We start from the raw sequence: 24,556 nt of genomic DNA on the forward strand, positions 1-24,556 counted from the left end.
AAATGGAAGGTACAAACTCTTAGCAGTATGGGACCATCCATGGGTGTCTAAAACCCTGCTTTCCATTTCAGCTGAGTTAGGAGCTGTCTTTTTGGTGGGAAGTCAAGATCTGGATAGTTGGCTCACCCTCCATCTCTTTCCTACCAGGGATTTTCATATTCCTGGGTACTGATTTACATCACTTGACACATATACTTGTTTTCTTCAGTGCTCCTGAGTCAATTTTTCTGAAGCTGGGATTTTGGAGGTACCTGATTCAGGGTTACACATTGCAGCTGGTAACATAGGGAAACATAACCAGAAGCAGTGGAATGCACACAGAGAGAGAGATAAAAACCATATATACACATATGTAAGCATGACTAGAACCATTAAGATAGAAAAAGACCTCTAAGATCACTGAGTCCAACTGTTAACCCAGCTTCAAACCATGTCCTCAAGCAGCACATCCATGCACAGTTTAAACACTTCCAGGGGTAGTAATTCCACCTGGATAGCCTATTCCAATGCTTGTGAAGAAGTTTTTCCTAATATCCTATCTAAACCTTTCCTGGCACAACTTGAGGCCATTTCCTCTCATCCCTTCATTTTCTACCTGGGAGATGAGACCAACCCCCACCTCACCACAAGCTCCTTTTAGGTAGTTATTGAGAGCAAGAAGGTCTCCTCTCAACCCCAGCTCCCTCAGCCTCTCTTCATTAGACATGTGATCAAATAGTTTGTATATTATATTTTATATATTTGTGTATGTGTATATACATAGAGAGAGACTATTCACATATATATATATATGTTTAAGTGATCCAGTTTAAAGACAGAGTTTATTCACTCAATAAAATCCAAGAGATACAATTCTTCTTTGTCCACTTTTTTGCCTCTATGTTGTTAACAATATCTTGGAAATCTCAAAAATTAAAGAAACTACTAGAAATGAGAAAGTGTGAAGAGAGCCAGAATCCTGAGAGGTCATCTAATTTATCCCTGCACAAAGACAAGATGGATGCAATTCATCCCTAAACAGAGGCCTATCCTTTGATCAGGAACTTGCATAAGCTCCTTGGACACCCCAGAGTCTCACTTTTCTTACAACTAAAAATCTTGTTCTGACTTTTTGCTGAGATTGAATAAAATTAATAAAAGACAAGGGAAAAGAAAAAAGAACAAGGGTCAGCTTCCTTCCTCAGAGCTACTTATCTGAAAGCTGAAGACTTATATTTTATCATCTCAACTCTTTTCTCTCTGGCAGACCCTCTCAACTGTTTCAATATTTCCTGAATTTTCTTCCAGACTTGTGATCTCTTTTGTCAATCTCCTACATCTTCCTGGAAAATGTAGCCCACATCTTCTTGGAAGTGCTGCACCAAAAACAACACAGCCTTTCAGGTCAGGATTGGCCAACACCAATTAAACAGAAAGAATTACTTATTTTTTCCAGGATTACTCTGGTTTACCCATCTCATAGAATATTTGCCTTTTCATACCAGTATGAAAGAATAAATACCTTCAGCCTGTGGGTCACAGTTGCACCTCTGCAGTTCTGCTGCCCAGGCAGCCACCAGCCAGACAACACCAGTGCACTTGGTTTTCTTGCCTAAACATGGACATCACACTTATCTTGATGATTTGCACTGGGTTTTTCCATACCACTTTTCCAACTGTTAAATACCACAACTGCAGCTTTGGCACTACCCAGGGTAACTTGCAGCACCACTCTGCTTTCTGACATTTAGCAATACAGTCCTTATGCCTATTTATGTATTCAGGAATCAAAACAGCAATGCTGCACCCAGCACCTTTCTTAACTTACCCCTCCAGTATAATGGTTACTACAAACTCCCCTGATAGCAGTTTGGTGCAGACCATGTTTCCCTGGCTTACACATAAAAATATGGTGCAGTACAATGCCATAAAACTCACTAAACCTAAGCCATAACACTCATAATATTTATTTCAATATGACCTCCTCACATGTTGCAGAAGGAAATGAGATTGGTTTGATGACTTCCAGTTCCTGAACACAGACTACCTTTTAGTCATCTTGATACACACATCTCATTATTTAAATGCAACGAGGGTTACTGCATTCTCCTGACTACCCCTGAAGCTTTAAAAATATGGCCCTCTGAGGGATTCAACAGGGTTGTGCTGAATGTTTTGTCAGAGGTTTTCAAAATCCCCAAATACCTTGTTTATTTACCTCCTAACAAGTTTATTTACCTCCTAAGCCAAGTCTAAACTCCTAAGAGCCTATTATTTTTTAATTTGGTAATTTTTCAGGGTCCAGTGTGCTGTATCTCTGCATTCCTATTAGAGTTTTTGCCTTTACTAGGAAGGCAAAATCTAGGTTTTCTCTTGGACAGCTCACTGAGTGAATTTGGACTTGCAAGTGTCTGTAGAATGGGCCAGACAATTGGGGAATGTTGGGCTTTGCCATTCCACTCTCCTTATGGAAGACTTGACAGAAGTCTAATGGCAAAAACACCTTTCCAGGAAGAAGGAGTATAAGGATACATCATCATGGACTATTGCTATTCATTGAATAAGCTCTGAGGAACAGAGCCCAGAACCAAATCAACCACCAGGCTACAGAGCAATGCTCACTCATGCCTTTCCTTTTGTTTTGTGTTCCTTTTTTTTTTTTTGGTTGTATGTTTGTTTTTTTTTTCTTATTTTGTCTTGTTTTGTTTTGGGTTTTTTGGGCTTTTTGTTTGGTTTCTTTTTGTCTTTTAGTTGATTGGTTTGTTGTTTTTTTCTTCCATGGCTGATTCCCAAATTCTTTCTGAAAACAGCTCCAGTGACAGGGGACAGGCCTCCCTACTTAAACTACACCTCTTACTTATGCAGTGCTGTTTTGGATTGCTAGAGTAAAGGGAATTAATAATTCATGTCTTTTTCATCTCCTGCATTAGAGACCTAACCCGGGTACTATTTTAAAAGTCTGTGAGGCAATGATGTGGGTGAAGATATAGGAAACACCATGTATATTTTAAAGAGAATGAGTCATCCTCTGTAAAGTATCTTGTAATATTTATTTTATAAAAACCCAGACAATACCTAGAAATGCCATCTAGCTGGCCTCATTACCAAAGTTAACTACCTATTAGCTGTTGAGTTTTAGTACATCTTCTGTCCTATTATCTCTGTTACTCTTTTTATTCATGTTTCAATAGCTGCCTTCATCTTTTTCAGATCCTGAACACTCCAAAAGTTTCTAGATCCATTTTAAGGGACATGCCCAACATTAACAAACAGATAAAGCAAAGGTTGGCTGTGTACTGGTTTTACCAGAAAATGCCAAAATCAGTACCTACTTCAGCATTTCTTGTATTTTGTTACTCACCATTACACGTAATTCAGAGAGCTGCTCTCCAGTCAAGCTGTGACTGTCTTACACCTCTCTCTGACCCTCCTGCAATCTCACCTGGCAACACTTCACACTTCCCTGAGCCCAGCTGTGAGGCAGCTGTGACTGCAACATGCTCAGCTGCCCTAATTCCTTCAAGAGCAAATCCCACCATTGATGAGGCTGAAGTCTGTACTCTAGTTCCACATGTGTATTCTTGAAAGTGGTGACCCACTGAACAGCCTGAGTGATTTTTTTCCATGCTAGGCTCACCAGCATTGTGATGCCACTTTTTAAAAACCAGTGATAAACCTCAGAGAACTATCTATATTCCTTGGTCACTATTTCTGGCAGATACTTCATTTTTATTGTTTTAGTCATTTCTTCTGTTTTCCTCACTGACACACAGGACAGGAAGAAAAAGAAGATAAAATACACCTGCTTCCCCATCCTTTTGGAGGTAGGTACACCCTAAACTGGAATGGCTGAAACCTGAAGGAGAAGTCATATTATCATTCATCCCTAGTAAAGAAATCTATTATTTCCTGTGCAGGTGCCTTGTGAGCAACACATGGTAAGGATAAGGGTATGGGTTTGTGCTTTTTTTTGATCAAGCAAGTCTTTATTGAAACATCAAAATATGTGAGGTCAAACCTTGCAGGAAAAGTATAATTTCTTGACACAGATTTCCTTGAAATCAAACAAAAAATTTTCCATAAGTACCTGAAAGAAAATGGCACTCCTTCCCTCAGTTTACCAGTTTCCCTATCAATTCTTTTGTTGGAGAAGTTTGGGTTTAGGAAGCAGATGTCTCCTACTAAGAAGGTCAAACTACTTCCCCCAGAAGGGCTGAGTCTCTTCTGCTGCAGCTCTTCCACTTTGTGTGAAAAGGTGAATAATTAGCTCCACATGCCAAGAATCAGACTGATTACAGACTTGATTTATTTAAACTCTCCAGATTAAACACAAATGCTCTAATCAGCTGACAACAGAATCCTTCTCATAAATCCTGGTCCAAATAATATTTAACTCTATAAAACTGCTTAAAGAACAGAATCAAATTCAACCACAATTAACCCATATAAACTGACTGTATAAACATATCTTTGGGAGGGTCTCAAATCTTATTCTGGCTTCCTAAATTAGGCTTTCAACACCCATATTTTCTCTCATATCCACCTAAATACCAAAGCATCAAATACTAGGAACAAAGAATAGAAATCCAGGCTCATCATTTAAATCTACTGACCCCAAAATTAGCTGGATGTTTTTTTTCAGAAGTGGTGAATAAACCTTAGACCATTCTACTCACGAGGCTACAAGCCCTGCAGAAGCTGGGACACATCCAAAAGTCTGGGCAACCTATGCACAAAAGTGAGAAAATGCTTTGAATAAGGTAGCACACTGCTCATTGTTTTTCCAGGTTGCATTACTCAATGTCATTAAATCTTCTGTAAGATATAGGAGGGTATTTCCTGAAATAACACTTTTGTCATGTACAACAGATCATGGTGAGCATGTTACACTTTTATCTGTATCCACAATGCAGGTCTCTGGTTATTCCCAGAGGACCTCTGAGGTGCTCATGCTGCATAGCAGTCAACCCTTGGAGGACATCACCCTCTGCCCTTGGAGGTAGCCAAAAGCCATCTGGACTGAGTCCTAGATAACCTGCTGTAGACATCCCTGCTTGTGCAGGAGGGTTGGACAAGATGCCTGCTATTCAAGGAAGAAGCAGATCAGTCTCATCAGTGACCCTGAGAAGCACTCAGATTTGCCTTCCCAAACCAAAACATGGATACCAGCTGGCTCCTGGCAGCATGCACGTTACCACATCTCCTGTGAGATGCACTGGCACAGGCCCTGGGCTGGGGAGGGGCTGTGAGGTTGGGGGGCAGCTGAGAACAGAGCAGGGCAGTCTGCACACTGCATGAACTCTGCAACCAAATAAAGGCCACTCCTGCCAATTTTTTACCTACATGCCTGTGTTTTCCTGCACGTTGGCTGCATGCAATACAAGGTGCTGGCTCAAAGATGGCCCAGTCCATCTGTACTGGCTAGTTGTGCAGGAGATGATTTGCCACATCTTTAAACATCAACTAATGGAGAGAGAGGCTGGAAGGCAGCAGTGGCAGGCAAGAGAGAGCTGCCTGACAAGGCAATTCCCATTGTCAGCCAAATTAGAATCTCATATTCATCATAAACCCAGAAAAAAATCAATTGGTCAGTGAAATCACTAAACTGACTACAGATCTGGATGGCTGGTGCCCCAGTGGTGATGAAGAAGACTGCAGAAAGATGGATAATGCACTCTTCATTTTTAGTACAATAAGTGCTCCTGCCTTTGGTAGACTACACCATTAATCATCATGGAAACAGGCCTGAGCAGGGAGGTCATTCACAAAGCACAGTACCTGCAAGTGAGGCAGGATTTAACCATCACTTAAAGCACTGCTGAGCCTGGATGATACTGTCATTCATTCTTGTACTCTGTGAGCAAGGCCACAACACCCTGTGCATGCAGAAAACACGAGCAGCACTGGAAATGAGTATGTGCCTGCACCTCAGCTTTGGGCTCCACATTTATCCTGAAGTTTGTGGCAAGTATGATGTTAAAAAATTGATAAAGTCCCATGTAAGTTTCCTCAGAGTTGCTGCCCTAGCACGACCCTAATTCCTTTGAAACAGGCTGATACTGCAGTTGTGTGATGGGTTTGCTCTGGTAATTACACCTCAGCATTCATTCCAGTTCTTCTACTGCCTTGATTTGAACAAAATGGAGTAATTTGGCTCTTTGCTTTGGAGACAGTGGGAGGTGAAAAATTCACTGCCTTCTGTAAACCTCTTGAAAAAATGTAGAACCAGCATTTTGCTTTCATTTCTTAGTTTGAACATTTCCAAACCTGCTGGTGGTGAATAAGTCTCAAATACCATATTGTGGAAATACTAAAACTTTCCAATCACAGCAGTATAGGAGAAATAACTGTTTTCAATTAAAACCATAAAATATCCTAACAAATAGACTTATGCATATTCTCTCTCCTTCAGGAGATCATGTAATTTAAGATCCCCGGCTGTATGTAGAGATAATGGAAAATGAACTTGTGTGCTACTAAACAGTTAAAACTGTTTTCTTCTGTTGAATACTGTGAAGGAGGATCACAATTTTCCCTCAGTGTGTCCAGCTGGTACAGCTAGTTTCTAAGTATTTATCTAAATTATAAATATATTAAACAGCAATTTATGGTCCAGTCCTATAATTTCACAGGATATTATGAGATCAGGAGCTTCAACAGATATCAAAGGCACAAGGCAGATATAACCCTATTTTTCTCTTACGTGGACATTGTCTTAATTATCCAACAGTGTCTGAACACAGTATTCTCAGGATTCTGTTGTGTTTAGTTGTGGACCATAAAAGGACTACTCCCAAGTCTTCTCTCAATGGCCTCAATATTCAGGCTCCTGCCGTTACAGTACACGGCCCTTAAAGCCCAAAGCAGAGCAGGCAAATCCTAAGTCTGATCACAAGATTTTTCCTAAATGTTAAAAATTTATTTGTATGATGATTACTGCCTTCACTGATGTTTTCAGGATAACACTTCAAAAAGCCTTAGAGGACTATCACAGCCCATCAGGAATATCAATTATATATTTTTTCTCTCAGGGGAACATTACACTACCTGAATTCATTCATTATCTAGCAATAGGGAATCAGTGATTTTAGTAGGGACTAACGGAACAGTAATTAGAACAAAATCCAGTTTTAGGGACTTTTTAGTAATTTACCTGTGATACACAGTATGGTTTGATTTTCAGGTCTAAGCATTAATGAAGTACATAGGCCCTTCTCATTCACCATATCCATCCCTAATTTAACTTCTCTAGTTTCAGAAGGAATGTACAGCAACTAGCTCATAGTTTGTGGGTTTTTTTAATTGTTAACCATCTTGTTATGTAAAGTTGGAGCTAGCAAGAACTTTTCTTGACAACTTTTTATTCTAATTGTGTCCCCACTCTCCTTGAATGTCATCCCACATACAAGAAAAATGGCAATTAATACAACAGTGGAAAATAACAACACTGTCTCTTCAGATGGTTCAGTAGTTTACCAGCAGTAATTGGCTCTTCACTGCAGGACAATATCATAATTTTAATTATATGCCATGGTTTTCAACCATGGCATATAATGTGGCTCTTCATAGATACATTAATGAATGCTGCTGCTCCTTTATGAATTCCTGCATATCTAAACTATCAGCCTCACAAATAACTGAGACTTCCAGCATGCACTCTATTTGGTAAATTTATTTTTTCTTTTCACTGAATGAAAGATCTGCTTTTTACACGAAAACTATTCAGGCCACCTCCAAAACACAGAAAGAAAAAAAAAAAAACAACAAAAAACCAAAGTTATTTCAACTCAAGTGAATGACCTAAAAATTTTTCTAATATTCAGTAGGTTTTACCACTGTATTACACCAAATGATCCCCCTTTAAATATTTATAATTGGGCCCACATTTCAAGGGTAAGGTCCTCATATAATAAAAGATTATACTTTCAAAGAGTGTGCAGTTAAGTAACCAGAACATTTATAATATATATTCACAGTGTACAATAGTTTTATGCTAAGGTAACCAGCTGGAACAAATGGGAGCTATTGCAGTATAAAACTCTAGAAAAGCTGTGATTAATCAGGTATAGGTCCCTGTAGCATGTAACTATATTATTTGCATAAATAGAGGCATGGGTGTTCAAAATCATGGCTCAAGAAAAGAGGCAAGACCACTGAAGGAAGAAAGTTGCAATTTAGCCCCAAAAAGATCTTTCCCTGCTATTGCTGATCAAGAGAAGACTACATGTTTCTGTGGCTGCTGCAATGCCTTTCTCTTTGTAACACCATTATGTCAAGATCAGACACAAGCATTTTGATGTGAAAAAAGAGAAGAGAAAGAATGGGGAAGATAAAGAAGAACGAGGAGGAGAAAATGAAGAAATTTAGCAATAGAAAAGCAAATCTGCTCTGCAATTCCACCAACCCGCAGAATTTTCATGAATTTTTTTTTTTTTTTGCAATGTTATTCACTTACCAACATCAGGATCAGTTGCTTGGACTCTTGTTAACAAAGCTTTAGTGGCTGTGTTCTCGTAGACACAAGCAGTGTAGTGGTCAGATGAAAACACTGGTGGATTATCATTAACATCTTCTAAAATAAGATGGATTTCTGACTGGCAAAACCTGCCACCACCATCAGTGGCTCGGGCAACCAAGTTGTATGCAGGGATTTTCTCTCGGTCAAGAGGGGCCAAAGATTTTAGCTCACCTGAAATTATTTAAAAGCAGCAGTTGTCATTATTATTGTAGCAACATCATTAATTCTGGACAGCCAGAGTGTCTCAAAACCACGTGCTTCAAAGGAATAGGAAAGAGAAAACAAAACCAACATTGCTTATTCCAACAAACAGATTAAAAACTCACAGCAGTGTCACTTCTCCTTCCTCTTTACCCAAATAAGTGAGGTGTCAATATGAGTGCAGGGATGACAAGCCATTCATGGTGGCTTTGACAGCAGCCTACAGCTTTACCCATACAAACACCACCATGTTTTTCCAAGTCTGTCTTTCTGTCACTCTCAAGATTTATAGACTCCTTAACACAGAAACATTTCCTATTTAGCAGTACTTGCGGTGATATGACAAAGAGTAATCGCTTTAAATTAAAAGAGGGTAGATTTAGACTAGATATAAGGGAAGACATTTTTTATGCTTAGGGTGGTGAAACAGTGACACTGGCACAGCCCTAGAAACCTTAACTGGATGGGTCTCAACATGATCTATTAGAAGATGAATCTGTATATGGGTTTGGCCTAGATGACTTTCAAAGTTCTCTTCCAGCCCAAAATAGCCTGGTTCTATGATAAAGCTATGATCTAACCTGAAGTCTGCAGGGAAACAAAAGGATGGATATCAACTGTTCTGGTTGTAACATCCAACCTGACCAACAAAGATGTCCCTTTTTCTCCCTCCTGTCACCGCCGTTCAAATGGTCACCCAAATCTGCCAGAACTGGAAAAACTGGCTGATAGCCACATGTAATTCTATTTAATGAAACCAGTACCCAGAGGGGTTAAGGCTATTCAGAAACATTTGGTCTTCTTACCATTTTCTGGATCTAAGAAAAATTTATTGTTCCCTGAACCATAAAGAGAATAGCGAATTTCACCATTGGCTCCGATGTCAGCATCTTTAGCGCTGATTTTGAGAATTACTTTGTTTGGTGGAATATCTTCAGGAAACAATGCTGTGTAGGCAACCTAGAGTCAAAAACAGACATGTTAGTTATGCTGTAGCAGTATTTTACAGTCTTTGAACAAGCTTTTTTTAAAAACTATTTGTAGTGCATCTTTCTATACAGGAAACAATTTTCCTTTACACAACACATTCCTAGAAATTCAAATCACTGTTAAACTATGAGGTGTCACAGAAACAATGCCAGATTATGACTGTGAATAGGGCTCATCTTAGGTGCTTAATGCAATACCATTTTGTATCTTCTATTTATTCCATTGACACCTATGAAATGAAAATCTTGATGAGTGTGCTAACAGAAACAATTGTTTTTATCACCTCATCCAGCAATTTTGAGGGAAATACAGATTGTGATTCCCCAGAGTGGTAGAGTGGTTCTTGCAATGAGACTAATCCAAGAGTGAATGATAATGTGAGGATAGGAATTATATGAGTATGTGCATGCACACACACACACACATATACACACGCATTAAAAAAAAAAAAAAAAAAAAAATTTATAAATTTTCTGTGAGTAGTACCGTTAAGGAACTCTGGGTTTTATCATGTTTTTTCTTTCACACAGACCTTTCTATTGCACTAACATCAGTTCCCTGGATAGCCTTTCCACAGAATACAAGACAGTTAGCACTCTGAAAGCTGTGGTCAGGCCACACTACATGCATTCCTAACGAAAGGATAGCAAGCTACAGCCTTCTTTTCCACTGGATGTCTGGTATCTGGAAAGTTGAGGAATGCTGGAATTAAACTAGACTGATGACAGTTCTACATGGGTTGTGAAAGGAGAGCTCATTCTTCTTTGCAGGGGAGGAGTAGCTGCCCAATGCCACCTCACAACGCATCATTTCTTGTAAAGCCAGCTAAGGCCACTGTGTACAAGACTCCTTTGAAAGCTTTATGAGACAATTATCCTTCAGTCTTGGCTTCACAGGAATGCTGTTTCCTGCTTCTCTCTCAGATCACTGCAGATTCTTCAACTAAGACCATAAGGATGAAAATCAGCATTTCCTATGAATACTTTGAATACTTGCAAACAGAAAGATCACCCTTTCTCAACACAACGGCCACTTGCCATGGGTGGTGTTAACTCACCTGCTCACAAACTGGATTATTATCATTAACATCAGTGACAGTCACTTCCACAGCAGCTTGGGTCACAAAGAGGCCATCTGTGGCAGTGATGTTCAGATAATAAATGTCTTGCTCTTCCCGATCCAGAGGCCTTTTAACATAAACTTTCCACTCGTTCTGAACCAGTCCCAGAGCAAACTTCCCTTTGGGATTCCCTCCTGCAATAAGACAAGCAACACACCATGAGCTGTGGTGTCCCTTCAGAGCTCCCACCTGGTTTAAACACAGAGCCACATTACTAAGCAGCCATCATTTCTTTCACAGCTTTTGGTACTTCCAAACTTGCAGACTCAGGAAATCTGTAATGAAATCACACTCCCTGTGTTTATTGCCCCCTGATTGCCCTGTATGAAAGTGAACCGATAACTTTCAGTGGAAAAAAAATCCATTTAGCAGAGCTGAAGATGATCTCTCGTTCAGTTCTCCGTAAGGGTAATCAAATTCAAACTGTGAACAATCAATAGTCCTCTCGGGCTGGTACAATTGTCTTTCCACTTAGTCTCGGGAGAGGATGTAATACACCGTAGCTCTTGTTACCAAGACAATTTCATTAGCTGTTGATTATGCAATCAAGGACTGGAAGTGGGTTCTATTAAGGAATCCTCTAATGAAAGCTTTATCATACAGCTGCACCATTCTGGTGCTTATTAAAATTCTAGTTTTTAAAAAAGTTTACATGACACAGGAAGACACATTAGTATTAAATAGTCCTAACAAGAGGTCATTTGAGAAACAGCTGGAAGGTAAACAGTACAAATAGATCAAATGTATCCAAGAGTGGAAGCTGGTGAAAGGTGTGCTGGAGATAAAGCAGAAGAGATTTTTACCATGTCATAACTGAACCTGGACAATGTTGCTTTTCCACATCATTAAATTGCCTGGTGACAAAAAGAGGTTGGGAGAGGGAAAGTTTTGGTCCACATCATCCTCAGGAGGAAGGGAAGGGGAAGGGAAAGGGGAAGGGAAGGACATGTCACATACAGAAGTGTGCAATAATTAGGGTGGGCACAATCATTAATGTTTCTAACAGTTATTCAGTTATTTAATCTTTTATTTGAAATGGTACAGTGTCCTGCCTGGTCCATGAAGAAATAATCTTCAATCATCTTTCTGTGAGTCTGATTCAAACCTCCTGTCAGACCAGACAGTTAAGTCTTTTAAACCAGTGTTATGACTTCACTTTGCTAGTCAGCTAAGGCCCATACAGCTGCTTGCTCATTTCCTTCCCAGTGGGAATGGGAGGAGAAACTGAAGGGTAAATGTAAGAAAACTCATGGGTTGAGACAAAGACAGTTTAATAGGTAAAGCAAAAGTTCTGTGTATAAGCAAAAGAAAAAAGAATTCATGGCAGTTGTTCAGCCATCTCCAAAAGCAGGGCTTTGTCACCCTGACAGTTACTTGGGAAGATAAATGCCATTAACTCTGAACATCTCCCCACTTCCTCCTTCTTCCCTCAGCTTTTATATGCTGAGCATGCTGCCATATAGAGTGGAATATGCCTGTGGTCAGTTGGGTCAGCGTCCTAGCTGCGTCTCCTCCCAGCTCCTTCTGCACCCCCCTCCTCCTCGCTGGTGGGTTGCCTGAGGACCAGAAAAGGCCTGGACTCTGTGTAAGCTCTGCTCAGCCGTAACTAAAACATCCCTGTGACATCACAAATCCAAATCACAGCTCCATAGCAGATTCTTCTCAGAAAATTAATTCTACCCTAGCCAAAGCCTGTAAAGCCAACTACCCAGTCTTCTGTGCCCAGCTTGGTCTGTAAAAATGTATCTGCACATTTAATAATTGAGGAGAGAACACTGCACTCATAGCAAACTCACGTGCTACAGAAACTGGGTGAGGAAATGTTAAAAAGCATCATGATGCTCCACTGGCGGAACTATAATTGCAGCCAACCTGCTAATAGCTATCTGCCCACCATATTAAGCTTTCTCCTATGTTCTCCACGCAGGAATTCAATCTTAGAACTACTTTCTATGTTGCTCATGTTTAAAAGTGCTATAAAACTATACAGGGAATGCTTATTCTTTCTTGTAGCACATTCAAGAATGTCAAACATGCTAGTGTGTATTTGCTTACAAATTAATCAGGGTTCTGACATGTGTCATGGGATATGTACAAGCTGAATGGAAAGACCAGGTTCTTAAACCTTCCCCTCTAGTACTTCCACTGAATGACTGCATAAGTAAGTAAAAAAAATAAAAATCCAAGGCTGAATTTATTTGTGTTGACTCTGTTATCAGGCAATTAGTGTCTCTGATATGTTGCTTCTGTTGTCAGAATTCTGTCAGTTCTCAGGGACCTTTTTGTCAAAATAACAACACAGAGGAGGTCTAAACTTGAAGTTGAGCTTGAAACCAATCAAAAAAGTCAAATGTCCATTTCATACCTTCTTTCTACATCAAAAAGCAGGAAGGAGGTCACAGGCTGTAATTTATGCCTTCTTCATTAGCTACCAATGACAAGATAGACTGGTTTCTATTTAATATGAAAACTAAGTCATTTGAGTCAGGCTGAGCAAATCTTTCTTGTTAAGAGTCACCATTTGTGCTAGCTGTGACTGTGCCAAAAAAAGCAAGTTGTAATGAATAGGATTTCCAGAAAATTAGTCAGATAGGCATTATAATTATAAAAGGCTTTTGAATCATACAGAGCACTAAACTCATGTATCAAATACAGATATTTTCTGTTGATAGAAAACCACCCTTTTTGATCACAAAACTAAGCAGTTTTCCCATTGATTTCTGTGATAGTCTGGAATAATCACCATTGTTTAATTTGTTGTGTCATACAAACACCCATTTCTCCTAAACAGGGTTACAGAGTGTTGAAGTATACTACTGGCCAGATCTGAATACAATCCAAGGAAAATGAGAATCTGTCCACTGACTTGAGCCTGAATGTGACTTCAAAGAAGGCAGACCCCTGCTGATTGACATTAAATTCCTTCTATTCAATTCAATGCCAGCATAAAAAAAAGCTTAACTCTCCTTTATAAAAGGCTGTAATCTTGTCATAGTGAGTTTAATGTTGTAAACCATTAATAAAAGTAGTCTTAAACATTCTTATTTTGTTTCATGATATTAATCAGGGCTTTCCTGCATATTAGTCCTTTTGTAAAAGGAAATTATTAATTGTCCTGACCAACTAGGAAGCAATAGACTCAAGGTATGGACATCCCATTGCTAAGAAAAGAGGAAAGGTAAAATCTAATTAAAATCAGCTGGTGGCTTTTATGGTTAGCAGAAACACTACCTTGGAGCAATTTTAAAATCACTGTTGTTTTGTTGCTAATGGAATGGCTTTTAAATCATACCTAGGAATTTGGGGAATATGTATAAAAAATGGTCCTTGGGATCTCTTTTCCCCCTTTTTACTCCACTAGAAAAGAATCAATCTGATTGACCAAGAAACCTGTGCAATATGCAGGAATAGTGGTTTATCTGCATGTCTTTTTTATGAGAACTTTTTTTTTTCATTTTTTTTGCTTCTCAGGACTGGCTGTATATTTCACTGGTGGAAGGCAAAGGCGGACTGTAAAGTGTAAGAGATATAATGAGATATAAAACTAAAACACCACCAGGAAAATATTCTTAAAAATGGAAAGGCAAAAAAATCCACACTGTGGCCCAGGAAACCATTTCCTAGTACTTATACATATGTCTTGATGCAGATCTCGTTCTGCAGTGATTAATTAACTTTTTCACTAATATATGCAAGCAGATTCAGTTTCCTAGGGGCATTCTAATTAATTAGTTTTTCACTCTGAATAATGTAGCTTTTCTAAACGGAAGCCTCCTGACTACATATATTAATGGATTCTTTAAAATCTTTTGGCAGTTTTCTTATGTTCTACTTTGAATGTCACAACAGTGAAGTGCTAGCTACAAAAAACACTCCAGTAACTTTTTAGAAAGGCTTTGAGGCTAAAAGAATCAGCAGTATCTTTTATCTTTTGTTACTTGAAGTTTAAATAATGCTCTCCCTCCCTCCCTAGTCAGCAAATACTACAAAGCCAAATCAAGCTCAAGTTGAAGTAAAGAAAGAAAACAGCCAGATACAAATGAAATGCAGAGACACAGTGATCCAAAATAAACAAATCCTGACACACATCATTACTAAAGCACACACAGAGGCCATTATAGCAACTAAAAGGGAATGGAAAACTAGAAGCCAACAGTATCAGTTTTCACTGCAATGTCCCCATCTGGGAGGGGGAACTGAATATTTACTAACTTATTTATTTAGCTTCTGTCTTACATTTATGCATTTATTTAACTACTTTCAATTCCCAGTTAGAACTCTAGGCATTTGCGTTACACAAAATCAATACGTTTGTCCTCCACTCCCAGTTTAAGATGTTGCATGTTTACTCAGCTTATGAAATTATAAATCCAATCTTCCTAGCTTTACTACCATAAAATTGTAGAAACTGTTCTTCATCTGGCAACACAAGGCCTTCCCAAACACTGAAATACCCATTTCTCCACAATTCCAGTATCTCAAATATATGATAAAAAACTAACAAAAGCCACACCTTTGCTCATACTGCAATCAACCCAGCAAATGACCTCCTGTGTACAACACCACTTCATTCTTCCAAAACACACTGTCTATCTTCCTTGTATTCAGCTGAACCAAGCTTAAAGACTGTTGACTCCCTAGCTTTATGTGTCTGAGGAAGCTTAATTAACATCACTGAGGAACACAAAACACTTTACTGTACCTATGTCTTGGCAGCTGACATTCTTCTGGTGGCTTTTCATGGTTTGCCATTCTTAAATCTCAGTAATATCTGGCTGGGTATAGATTGGCTAGACATCAGAAGAACCCTGGTTTTAGGCAAACTGCCCCAAATGATATAGGCAATGACCTCAAATGAGCCTTCAAAAGAAAACTACTTTGCTTCCTAAGTGCATTTGTGTCGTCTGCACTTCATATTGATTTTCTATTAAGATTTATGTAGAGTGCTTCTGCTCTGTGAACATCTCCAGCTGCTACTGAACTACAAATAACCAAGAGTAAGTGCAAAATCTTTTTCCCTCACCATCAAATGCAAATGAAAGTGGACTTGGCAATGGCAACTTCTTGCCAGTAATCATGAAAAACAATCATAAACTGAAGGAATAGAAGCAGAATATTTATTTATCCACACGACTGTATCTACCCCTTTTCAAGACTGATGAGAAGACTGCAATAGGCATTTGTACTTCTTAAAAGGGGACAAAGGACTCTTCAGTGATCACATCTGCCCCAGGATATTTATTTCTCTTATCTTATAAATAATGATTTCTTCTACCTATCTTCTGTGTGCTACTTTTCTCCAGATGCATTTTCACAAAGCTGTTTTTGGTGGATACACATGACAGTCTCATAGTTTGTCTTCTTCTTCCTTTTTGTTAATGTATCATTTTTACTCAGAGTTTACTGTATTCACAGAAGTTTCTACGATTCAAAATGCCTCCAGAAAGCCACAGCTTTTGAATAATCATCTAGTTAATCTGATTCCATGAAATACACAAGTGCTCTTCCTGGGATCAACTTGAGGTAAAGTGTGAATAGACTATTTTGTGAGTGAAACTATATTTTAACATGTTTTGACATTTTAATCAAAAAAACCTAATTCTTCCTTGTGCATTTCCCAAGCTCAAATGATATATTCAAAGGAAGTGGAATTTCTGAGCCCATTCTGTGCTTTAGTAATTGTACAATAAGAAAGCTTTGGGCTTTGACATCTAATGTTTTCAGAAGCTAACAGAACAGCAAAATATCTGTCATATTTTGAACGGTGGCAGAAACTAAGGTACAGAATGATCTATAATTTATGAGTCATATCTGACAGTTGTTATTCAGAAGTCCAGTTTTTGCTAAATTAACAGCAGTCATATGTGAAGAAAAAACACTACCTAACTAAAGGCATAATGCATTGTAAGAGATGACTGCCAGACTTCACAACAAAGTCAATGATCACAGCACACTAACATATCTTTGTTACAAACCTAAGGGTTTTCATTTCCCACTGTATTTTCTACACTGGGATCCCCAAACTCTTTCAAATATCCCAAAATCTCTAGTACAAAAAATAAATCTACTGATTTATTTTTACATATGTGGGAACTGGGCCACCAGCAGCAAATGCACCTTGCCCAGAGCCTCTAAATCCCGACAGTTACACACAGGACTACCTTGACCCTACTTCTAATATCATACAGCACATTACACTATTAACACATAGTCTTTGCAAATCTTTAAAGTGAATCCAAAATTTCAAGTTACAATTAATCCATGAATTTCTTCCGGTTGCTTTGAAAATGATACCACTTGTGATGTGTAACACAGTCTGTGGCTAACTGGGGTTCACACCTCTCTCTACACACCATCTAACAGCCATTTTCATTTTGATAGCTAAAAAAGGGGTAGGAGCTTTAACCCTCCAGAGCAAAATACACAAACTATTTTCCCATTAGTTAAGTAATTTTTGCCCACAGCCTGCTTCCTACATGCAGTCTTATGTATGTTGAATCCCATCCAGTGTGAAAAATGTGGACTTTTCCAATAGTTTGGTTAATACTAGGAAGTAAATAATAGCTCTTGAATTGCTAAGGTTGGGGGGAGTGAAAAAGTTGTTCCCTAACAAAAGCTATTGGACAATGCAAGATGGAAGGAGAAAAATAACTGTAGCACCCATCACTCACAACATACTCACACAAAAGCTAGGCTGAATCTAGGCGAAAAGAATGATAATAAATACACAATAGGAAAGAGCAACGTTTCTATGCTTTGAAAAATGTATTAGTAATGTAATCAAAATTTCCTTATGCTGTATATAACAATGCATGGCAGCTAAGCAGTGCTTCTAAGTATATTACTATTTCCCTGGCCAGAAATCTGTGCTGATAATAAATGGCATCCCTCATTCCATGTAATGCAAAATTCATTCATGCCCCCTCCCCCCTCCCCATTCCAAATAGTGGTATTTCAAAATGGCTCTGGCATCCACTTTCCTATCTCAAAAAGAAAAATGTTATTTCAAAAGAAATTTAAATGCTTGGAAGTAAAAGGATTTTCTCTGTAAGAAGAAAATTTTCATTTTCCCTTGTTTGAAACATTAATTCATGATGGTTTTCAAGCTGACATATCAATTTTGATGGGTTGATGGCTACACTACATTGCACCGCAGCAAATCAGGAAGCATTCATCTTGGAAAATTGAGAGAGCAACACAGACACACACACACACACACACATTCCTCTCCCTCTTTTCAGCTTGGCTGCAAATTCTGTCCAAAAAAAAAAAAAAAAACCAGAATGTAATTGACTCATTCACAGTGATAATTTAGGATAATTTAGCTTGAAACCCTGCTAAACATTCACGTGAAACTGGACACATGCACAGTTCTTCAGTAAGCTGGTTATGGGAAGAAAGCATGCAAGCTGTCTCTCACCTGTAATATGGTAGCTAACCTGCCGATTGACATCAGATGTGTCTTCATCCCAGGTACTAAGAACAGCCACAACTTCCCCTGGAGGGTCACTCTCCTTCACCGACCCCCTGTACACCTCGTGCTCAAAGACAGGCGCGTTATCGTTTATATCTGTCACTGTAACTGAGACCAAGGTGGTTGAGGACAAGGACAAAGCTTCCCCCAGATCCGAGGCCACCACTGCAAAGGTGAAAGCAGAATCCTTTTCGTGGTCCAGATCCTTCAGTGTACTGATCCAGCCACTGTTGCTATCAATGGTGAATGCTTCTGTGATCTTCTGCAGCTCCGATTCCACCGCAAGCGTGTACGTGACCTGCCCGTTCGCACTCGAGTCTGCATCGACCGCTTTGACTTGCATGAGTTTTGTTCCTATAGGCATGCCTTCCATTATTACAGCATCATAGCTAGCTGCTTCAAACACAGGCTTGTTGTCATTGACATCCAACACCTTCACCTCCACATCCACAGTCAGCACAATGTCTACTTTGTCTAACTGAATTGAGGCCGCAACTTTGAAGTGGAAGGCAGGATTTATTTCGTGGTCAAGCCTCTTATCCAATTTTATGAGCCCTGTGTCCTTCTCTATGATGAAAACCCCATCTTTGTTGTTTGCAGATAGCTCACCATTAACTGTGCTATACAAAGCACCCTGATTGGGCAAAACATGCAGAATGTCAATAGTACTGCCTATGAGGGTGTCTTCTGCCACGGTGAAAGAATACTGGGGCTGAGAAAAAGAAGGCAAAATGGTTTCTGGCGGCAAAACATGGATGTAGACAGGAATGAGGGAATGCTTTACAGGAATGCCACCATCGACTGCTTTGACAAAGAATGATAGAACAGTGTTTTTCAGTTGGTTAAAGCTACCCTTGGTGACCATCCATCCATTATCTGGATCAATTTCAAGCAGATCAGCTACTGAAACAGAGGCTTCACTATACAGAGAATAGGTAATTCTGGAATTGGCTCCATCATCTGGATCTACTGCTTGCACTTGGGTCACCAAGTAACCTTTCCCAACATCTGCTTTGACACTTGCTCTGTATTCGACTGTCATAAATTTGGGAGCATTGTCATTCTCATCCACTACTATCACTCTCACAGTGCAAAATGTAGTCCTGCCACCTCCATCAAGGGCTCTCAAGAATATATCAATATCACTTTCCAGCGGGTTTTCACGGTCTAACCTCTCAGTTGTCAGAATCTGCCCATTTGCATCAATCAAAAATCGGTCCTTGGCGAAGTCATTTATTATGGAGTAGCTGATCTGGCCATACACGCCTGAATCCCCGTCTGTTGCCTTCACATGGATTACCTTCATTCCAGGAGCAGCGTTTTCTCTAACCTCTGCAACATAAATGCTCTGTGAGAATACAGGGCTGTAGAGGTTGGCCCCAAGGATCTGAATGTGCACCTGAGCTGTGCTGGTGAACAGCCCGTCGGACACAGAGACGTTCAGGCTGTACATGGGCTCCATCCTCTGCTTGCGGTGGTTGGAAAGAGTGATAACACCGCTCTTGCTGTCCATAATGAAACTGGTCCGATCATTTCCTGATAGGATGCTGTACTCCAGTCTGTCAAAATCAGAGCTGTCAGCATCAGAAGCTTGGACACAAGTCACAAAATGACCCCGAGGCGCCAGTTCGCTCACATATGATTCATATATTAACTGGTTAAAAACTGGAGGGTTGTCATTCATATCTGTTATTGAGATACTAACGAGAACCTCGCTGCTCAGAGGGGGGAACCCATTATCAGTTGCTCTGACTTTCAAGCTGCACTGCTGTATGAGTTCATGATCCAGCATTCGGGCTGTCAAAATAAGGCCACTGCTGCTGTCTATATGGAAATAGTCAGTGCTGTTAAAGGTGTCCTGGACTATCTGATATTGTACAATCTTGTTATTGTCAGAGTCAGCATCAGTAGCAACAACCTGCAGCACAGGAGTCCCAATCAAAGAAGCTTCGGACAGAGTAGCATTGTAAGCTGACTGATCAAAAATGGGAGGATTATCATTAACATCATTAACAATCAAGTCCACGGTTACCTCCGCGCGAGCGCCAGTGAGAGCATCACTGGCTCGCACCATCAGCTTGAAAAGAGAATTTATTTCATAGTCCAGTGGGCTGATGACACTCAGAACTCCAGTATCAAAGTCGATATTAAACTGGTTGTAGGGATCTCCATCAACAATGATATAAATGATACCCTGGCCTTCTGGACTGGTTGCATTTATGCTTAGAATCGGCATGTGCATTTCTACATCTTCATTCACAGAAGCTGTATAGAAGGGCTTGTCAAACACAGGCATTGCTTTGTTAACAATAGTAATGGGGAGCTCTACCGACGCAGACAGTGATGGGTTACCACCATCTTTGGCAAGAATGACAACCAAGTACTCTATATTAGACAAATCAGAATTGAAGGCTTCCTTTAAAGTGACACTGCCAGATCCTCTATCAATTTCAAAATGTCCATAGTCTTCCTTCAGCAGGTACGACACCTCGCCATTGTCACCCTTGTCTTTATCAATAGCTGTCACTCGATATATCAGGGTGCCAGGCTCAGCATCGACCTGCACAGCAGCGTAGTATGGAAGCCCTACAAACACTGGGGCGTTGTCATTTATGTCCTCAATGTAAACTCTCACCACAACTCGAGCAACACGGAGGTGATCTAGCTCGCGGCTTGCTTCCACCACCAGCTCATACAGCTCCTGCTCCTCTCGGTCAAAGGGGATGCCAGTGGTCTGAATGACTCCTGAGGTGGATTTGATTTTAAATTTGTTTCCTGGGTTTAATATGCTGTATTTCAAAGGCTCATTGAGGCGGTTGCCAACAGCATTCACCACAGCGATCTTTGTGATATTGGTGCTGTTTTCTGATATAGAAGTGGAATAAAAGTTTTGTGTGAAATGGAGTCCGCTATCCATCGCTTCTTTCACCATTATTGTCACCATAGCAGTACTATAAAATTTTCCATCAGATACTCTTACTATTAGCATATAATGGTCTTTGGAGAGACTATTGTTTTTAATGGTGAGTACCCCTGTGCTTGAGTCAATTAAAAAATGGTCCATATTGCCTTCAATTATACTAAATGTTAGTTCTGGAGGGATCTCTGAATCTGGGTCTGAAGCTTTGACTTTGAGAACCTCAACACCAATATACGTGGGCAGGAGTAGGACTGTCTCAAACACGGCCTGGCTGAAGACTGGTGGGTTGTCATTGACATCAGTTACCTCAACGGTCACTTCAACTGGGCTCTCTGCTGTAAGCTGGGGATTCCCACTGTCCCTAACATGAACATGGAAGTGGAAGTGGGCTATCGTTTCATGATCTAAATTTGCAATTGTTCTGATTGCACCTGTGCTGGAATCTACCGTGAAATACTTTTTTGCAGTTGATTCCACAATCTGATAGACAAGCAAAGCGTTCTGGTTGCTGTCAGCATCGGTGGCACGTATCACCAGGGGACTGTTATTTGCACTGCGGACCACGCTGTTCACAGGAGCAGCCTCGCTTATGCTGCCCGAGTACTGAGAGAAGAGAAAAACTGGTGGGTTGTCATTTTCATCAACAATCTGAATGTTCACAGTGGCATTTGAAGCCATGCCGGCCATATTTGTTGCCTGTACGATGAGCTGATAGGAGGAAGCACGTTCATAATCAAGGGCCTTTTGACTGGTGATCACTCCAGAATATGGGTTTATGGTGAAGACTCCATCAACATTGCCATCTTTAACCTCATAAACTAACGTGGACTGACTGATTGCAGAGAGAGAAATGACAGAAGTACCAATATCCACATTTTCATTGACCTCTGCTTGGTACTCTTTTAGAGTGAACTTAGGGTGGGAGTTATCTGCCATCGTCACAGATATCCGCACAATTGCTGTTGCAGACAGCGCTGGAGAACCTTGATCAGTCACTTTGACTGACAAAACAAACTGTCCCATTGTGGTTAAGTCTGGCTCCTTGAGTAATGTAATGATGCCTAAAACTGGTTCAATCTTGAATGTGTTTCCCGTGTTTCCTAAAACAAAGATATTAAATGAGATTAGAAATGAAATATGACTCACTTTATGATAACCTAAACCAGAAGCAACAAGCTGCATTTTTAAAGGTTACTTAAATAAAAAAAACCAAAACACCCCCAATGTAACAGCACTCTGAAGGCCCTTTCACCCTTTCTTCTGTTAATTAGAGAGCTCAGTAGATGGTATAGGTATTCAAGGCATCAGAAACTCAGGTGTTGCCACCTCTATATCTTGATTCTCAGTACCAGCATCAGAGCAAGAACTGCATGCACATTACTCCTACTGAAGTAAGGAAAAGCATCCCTAAATTACAGAAATTAGTCAAATACATGTACACCTAAGGCAAAGAAATGAGATCAGAGGCTAATAAGCCAATTATATGACTAATGGATAACAACTCAGGCTCCTAATTGAATGGCATATTAAGAAACCATACAGGAGATTACAGTAGTTCAAGACTCAAAGAACTGAATATAAAAAGGTTAAAGTGGCATTTAGAAAAAATAAAACAGAGCAAATAGCATAGAAAAGAGATTCAAGTGTCCTGTGGCACAGAGTTTTATCATATGATCTCTGAGGAGGATGAATCCAGATGAATGAGATTTAGTAGAAAATGTCATGAAATGTCTGTTACAACATGAAAGCACGATATCACTGACTGCATAAAGGTGAAAACAGTAAGTTTGGATCAGAGAACTTTTTGGGGTCCTTTATTTCTTTCTGGTCTTTTTGCCAATCTCTTCTTCAGCAAAACAGATTCAAAACTTTCTGCATGTATTCCTACCCTGTAATTAGAGATCACCTTTAATTGGCAATCCTTATTTTGCTGTTTTATTGAGTGCTTGCTTGAAGTAAGTGCTGCAAATATAAATGGCATATATAAGCATACAGACTCTTTTCCTGATTTTGATTCTAAATACAAACAGTATATACTGAGTTACAGCAATTTCAACCACTATACCATGTTCCCTCTATTGTAATTCACATCTTCAAATCTAGAACTGTTTCCAATCTACAGTCAAGCATCCATTCAAGGATGGGAGAGAAATATATGTCAGGTGATACACAAGAGAGGGTTTTTTAAGTGATTGTTATGGGTGCTGCACACAGAGCAATAAACGTGTAAGCTGTAGCTGGAATGCCTAAATACATGAAATCCTAAATGAAGTGAGGTAATGTGAACTATTTTTAAGATATGATTCACTATCTGTTGTAAATTCTGGAGGCTAATTTAAGCTACATACTACTCTATGCAGTTCAATACTGGTTACTGGTAGTGGTTTTCTATTTATATCCTTCGTTTCAGATCAGTAAAGTTTACTAGCTAAACCAAAAATTGTGCTATTCACCCAGGATCCAGAGCTACAAATTCTCATAAAAATAATGGCATCTGTCACATTTACAGACACTACAAATGCTGCTGCTGTTATTTTGTCAGTGCTTGCTAATACAAATAATTTTGATCCACTGACTGCCTCCTGCAAGGCAAGAGCTGGTTCTTCTCCTTTAGGAATTTCTTATGAAATTACACAAAAACTACTTTCTTTACCAATTGCTGTCTTCAGAGTAATGTAAGATATGGTGAGTAATCCCCCTGAATCAAAGGGCTGTGTACAATTTGAATTCTGCAGTTAAAATCAATATCCTCAACTGCACATTTTATGGATCATATTCAGCAGCAGAATACTGAATTTTGAGGCACCTGAGATTGGGACATCTATGAATAATGAAACTGGAGGAGTGTGAGGCTTACAGTAAATGGAAGTTTGAGGTCTGACATTGCAGAAAGAGCTCATGATGAAACAGAAACAGGCTGTAATGAAAAAGAGAGTCTCTAATGAAAAAGAGAGTCTCTAGAAACCATCTAATAGCTAAAGCATCTTTTCTAATAATAATATTTTCCTGCCTGAATCATGTAGGATTCTATTACCAGTGTAATTGGAACAATACTCCTTAGATGTCAGGATGCTCTTTACATTGTGGTGGCACCTCTAGATGATTAGGAACCCATAATAGTAATAAGGTGTCAGGAAAAAGCTAGGAATAGTCTTGAAAAACATTGCTCCAGGAACTTGATCTAGTCTGCTCAGAATTTGTTCCATAAGGACAGTGTTTTCCTGTCTGGGCACGTGTAAGATTGCCCCTAATTTAAGTTGAAGGCCACTTGAGAAAACTGAGAAATAACTGCTAAGAACAAATGCAGTGCATAAAGGAAATATTTGCTTTGGAGTGCTAACATCTTCCTCATTC

At 39.6% G+C, this 24,556-nt stretch overlaps 1 protein-coding gene across 10 annotated transcripts in view; it reads right to left on the bottom strand.

The window, feature by feature from the left end:
- The window catches only part of FAT3 (FAT atypical cadherin 3), a 400,048-nt gene that overhangs the window by 59,556 nt on the left and 315,936 nt on the right, over window positions 1–24,556 (bottom strand). For all 10 annotated transcript variants that reach the window (XM_077173992.1, XM_077173994.1, XM_077174000.1 and 7 more), the window contains 4 exons: window positions 18,229–22,302; window positions 10,746–10,942; window positions 9,505–9,658; window positions 8,435–8,668 (listed from right to left, as the gene is read on the bottom strand). In XM_077173992.1, the coding sequence (XP_077030107.1) occupies window positions 8,435–8,668; window positions 9,505–9,658; window positions 10,746–10,942; window positions 18,229–22,302 (4,659 nt within the window). The remainder of the gene's footprint in view (window positions 1–8,434; window positions 8,669–9,504; window positions 9,659–10,745; window positions 10,943–18,228; window positions 22,303–24,556) is intronic.

The sequence above is a fragment of the Agelaius phoeniceus genome, chromosome 2, assembly GCF_051311805.1.
Source record: "Agelaius phoeniceus isolate bAgePho1 chromosome 2, bAgePho1.hap1, whole genome shotgun sequence".
Taxonomy (NCBI): Eukaryota; Metazoa; Chordata; class Aves; order Passeriformes; family Icteridae; genus Agelaius; species Agelaius phoeniceus.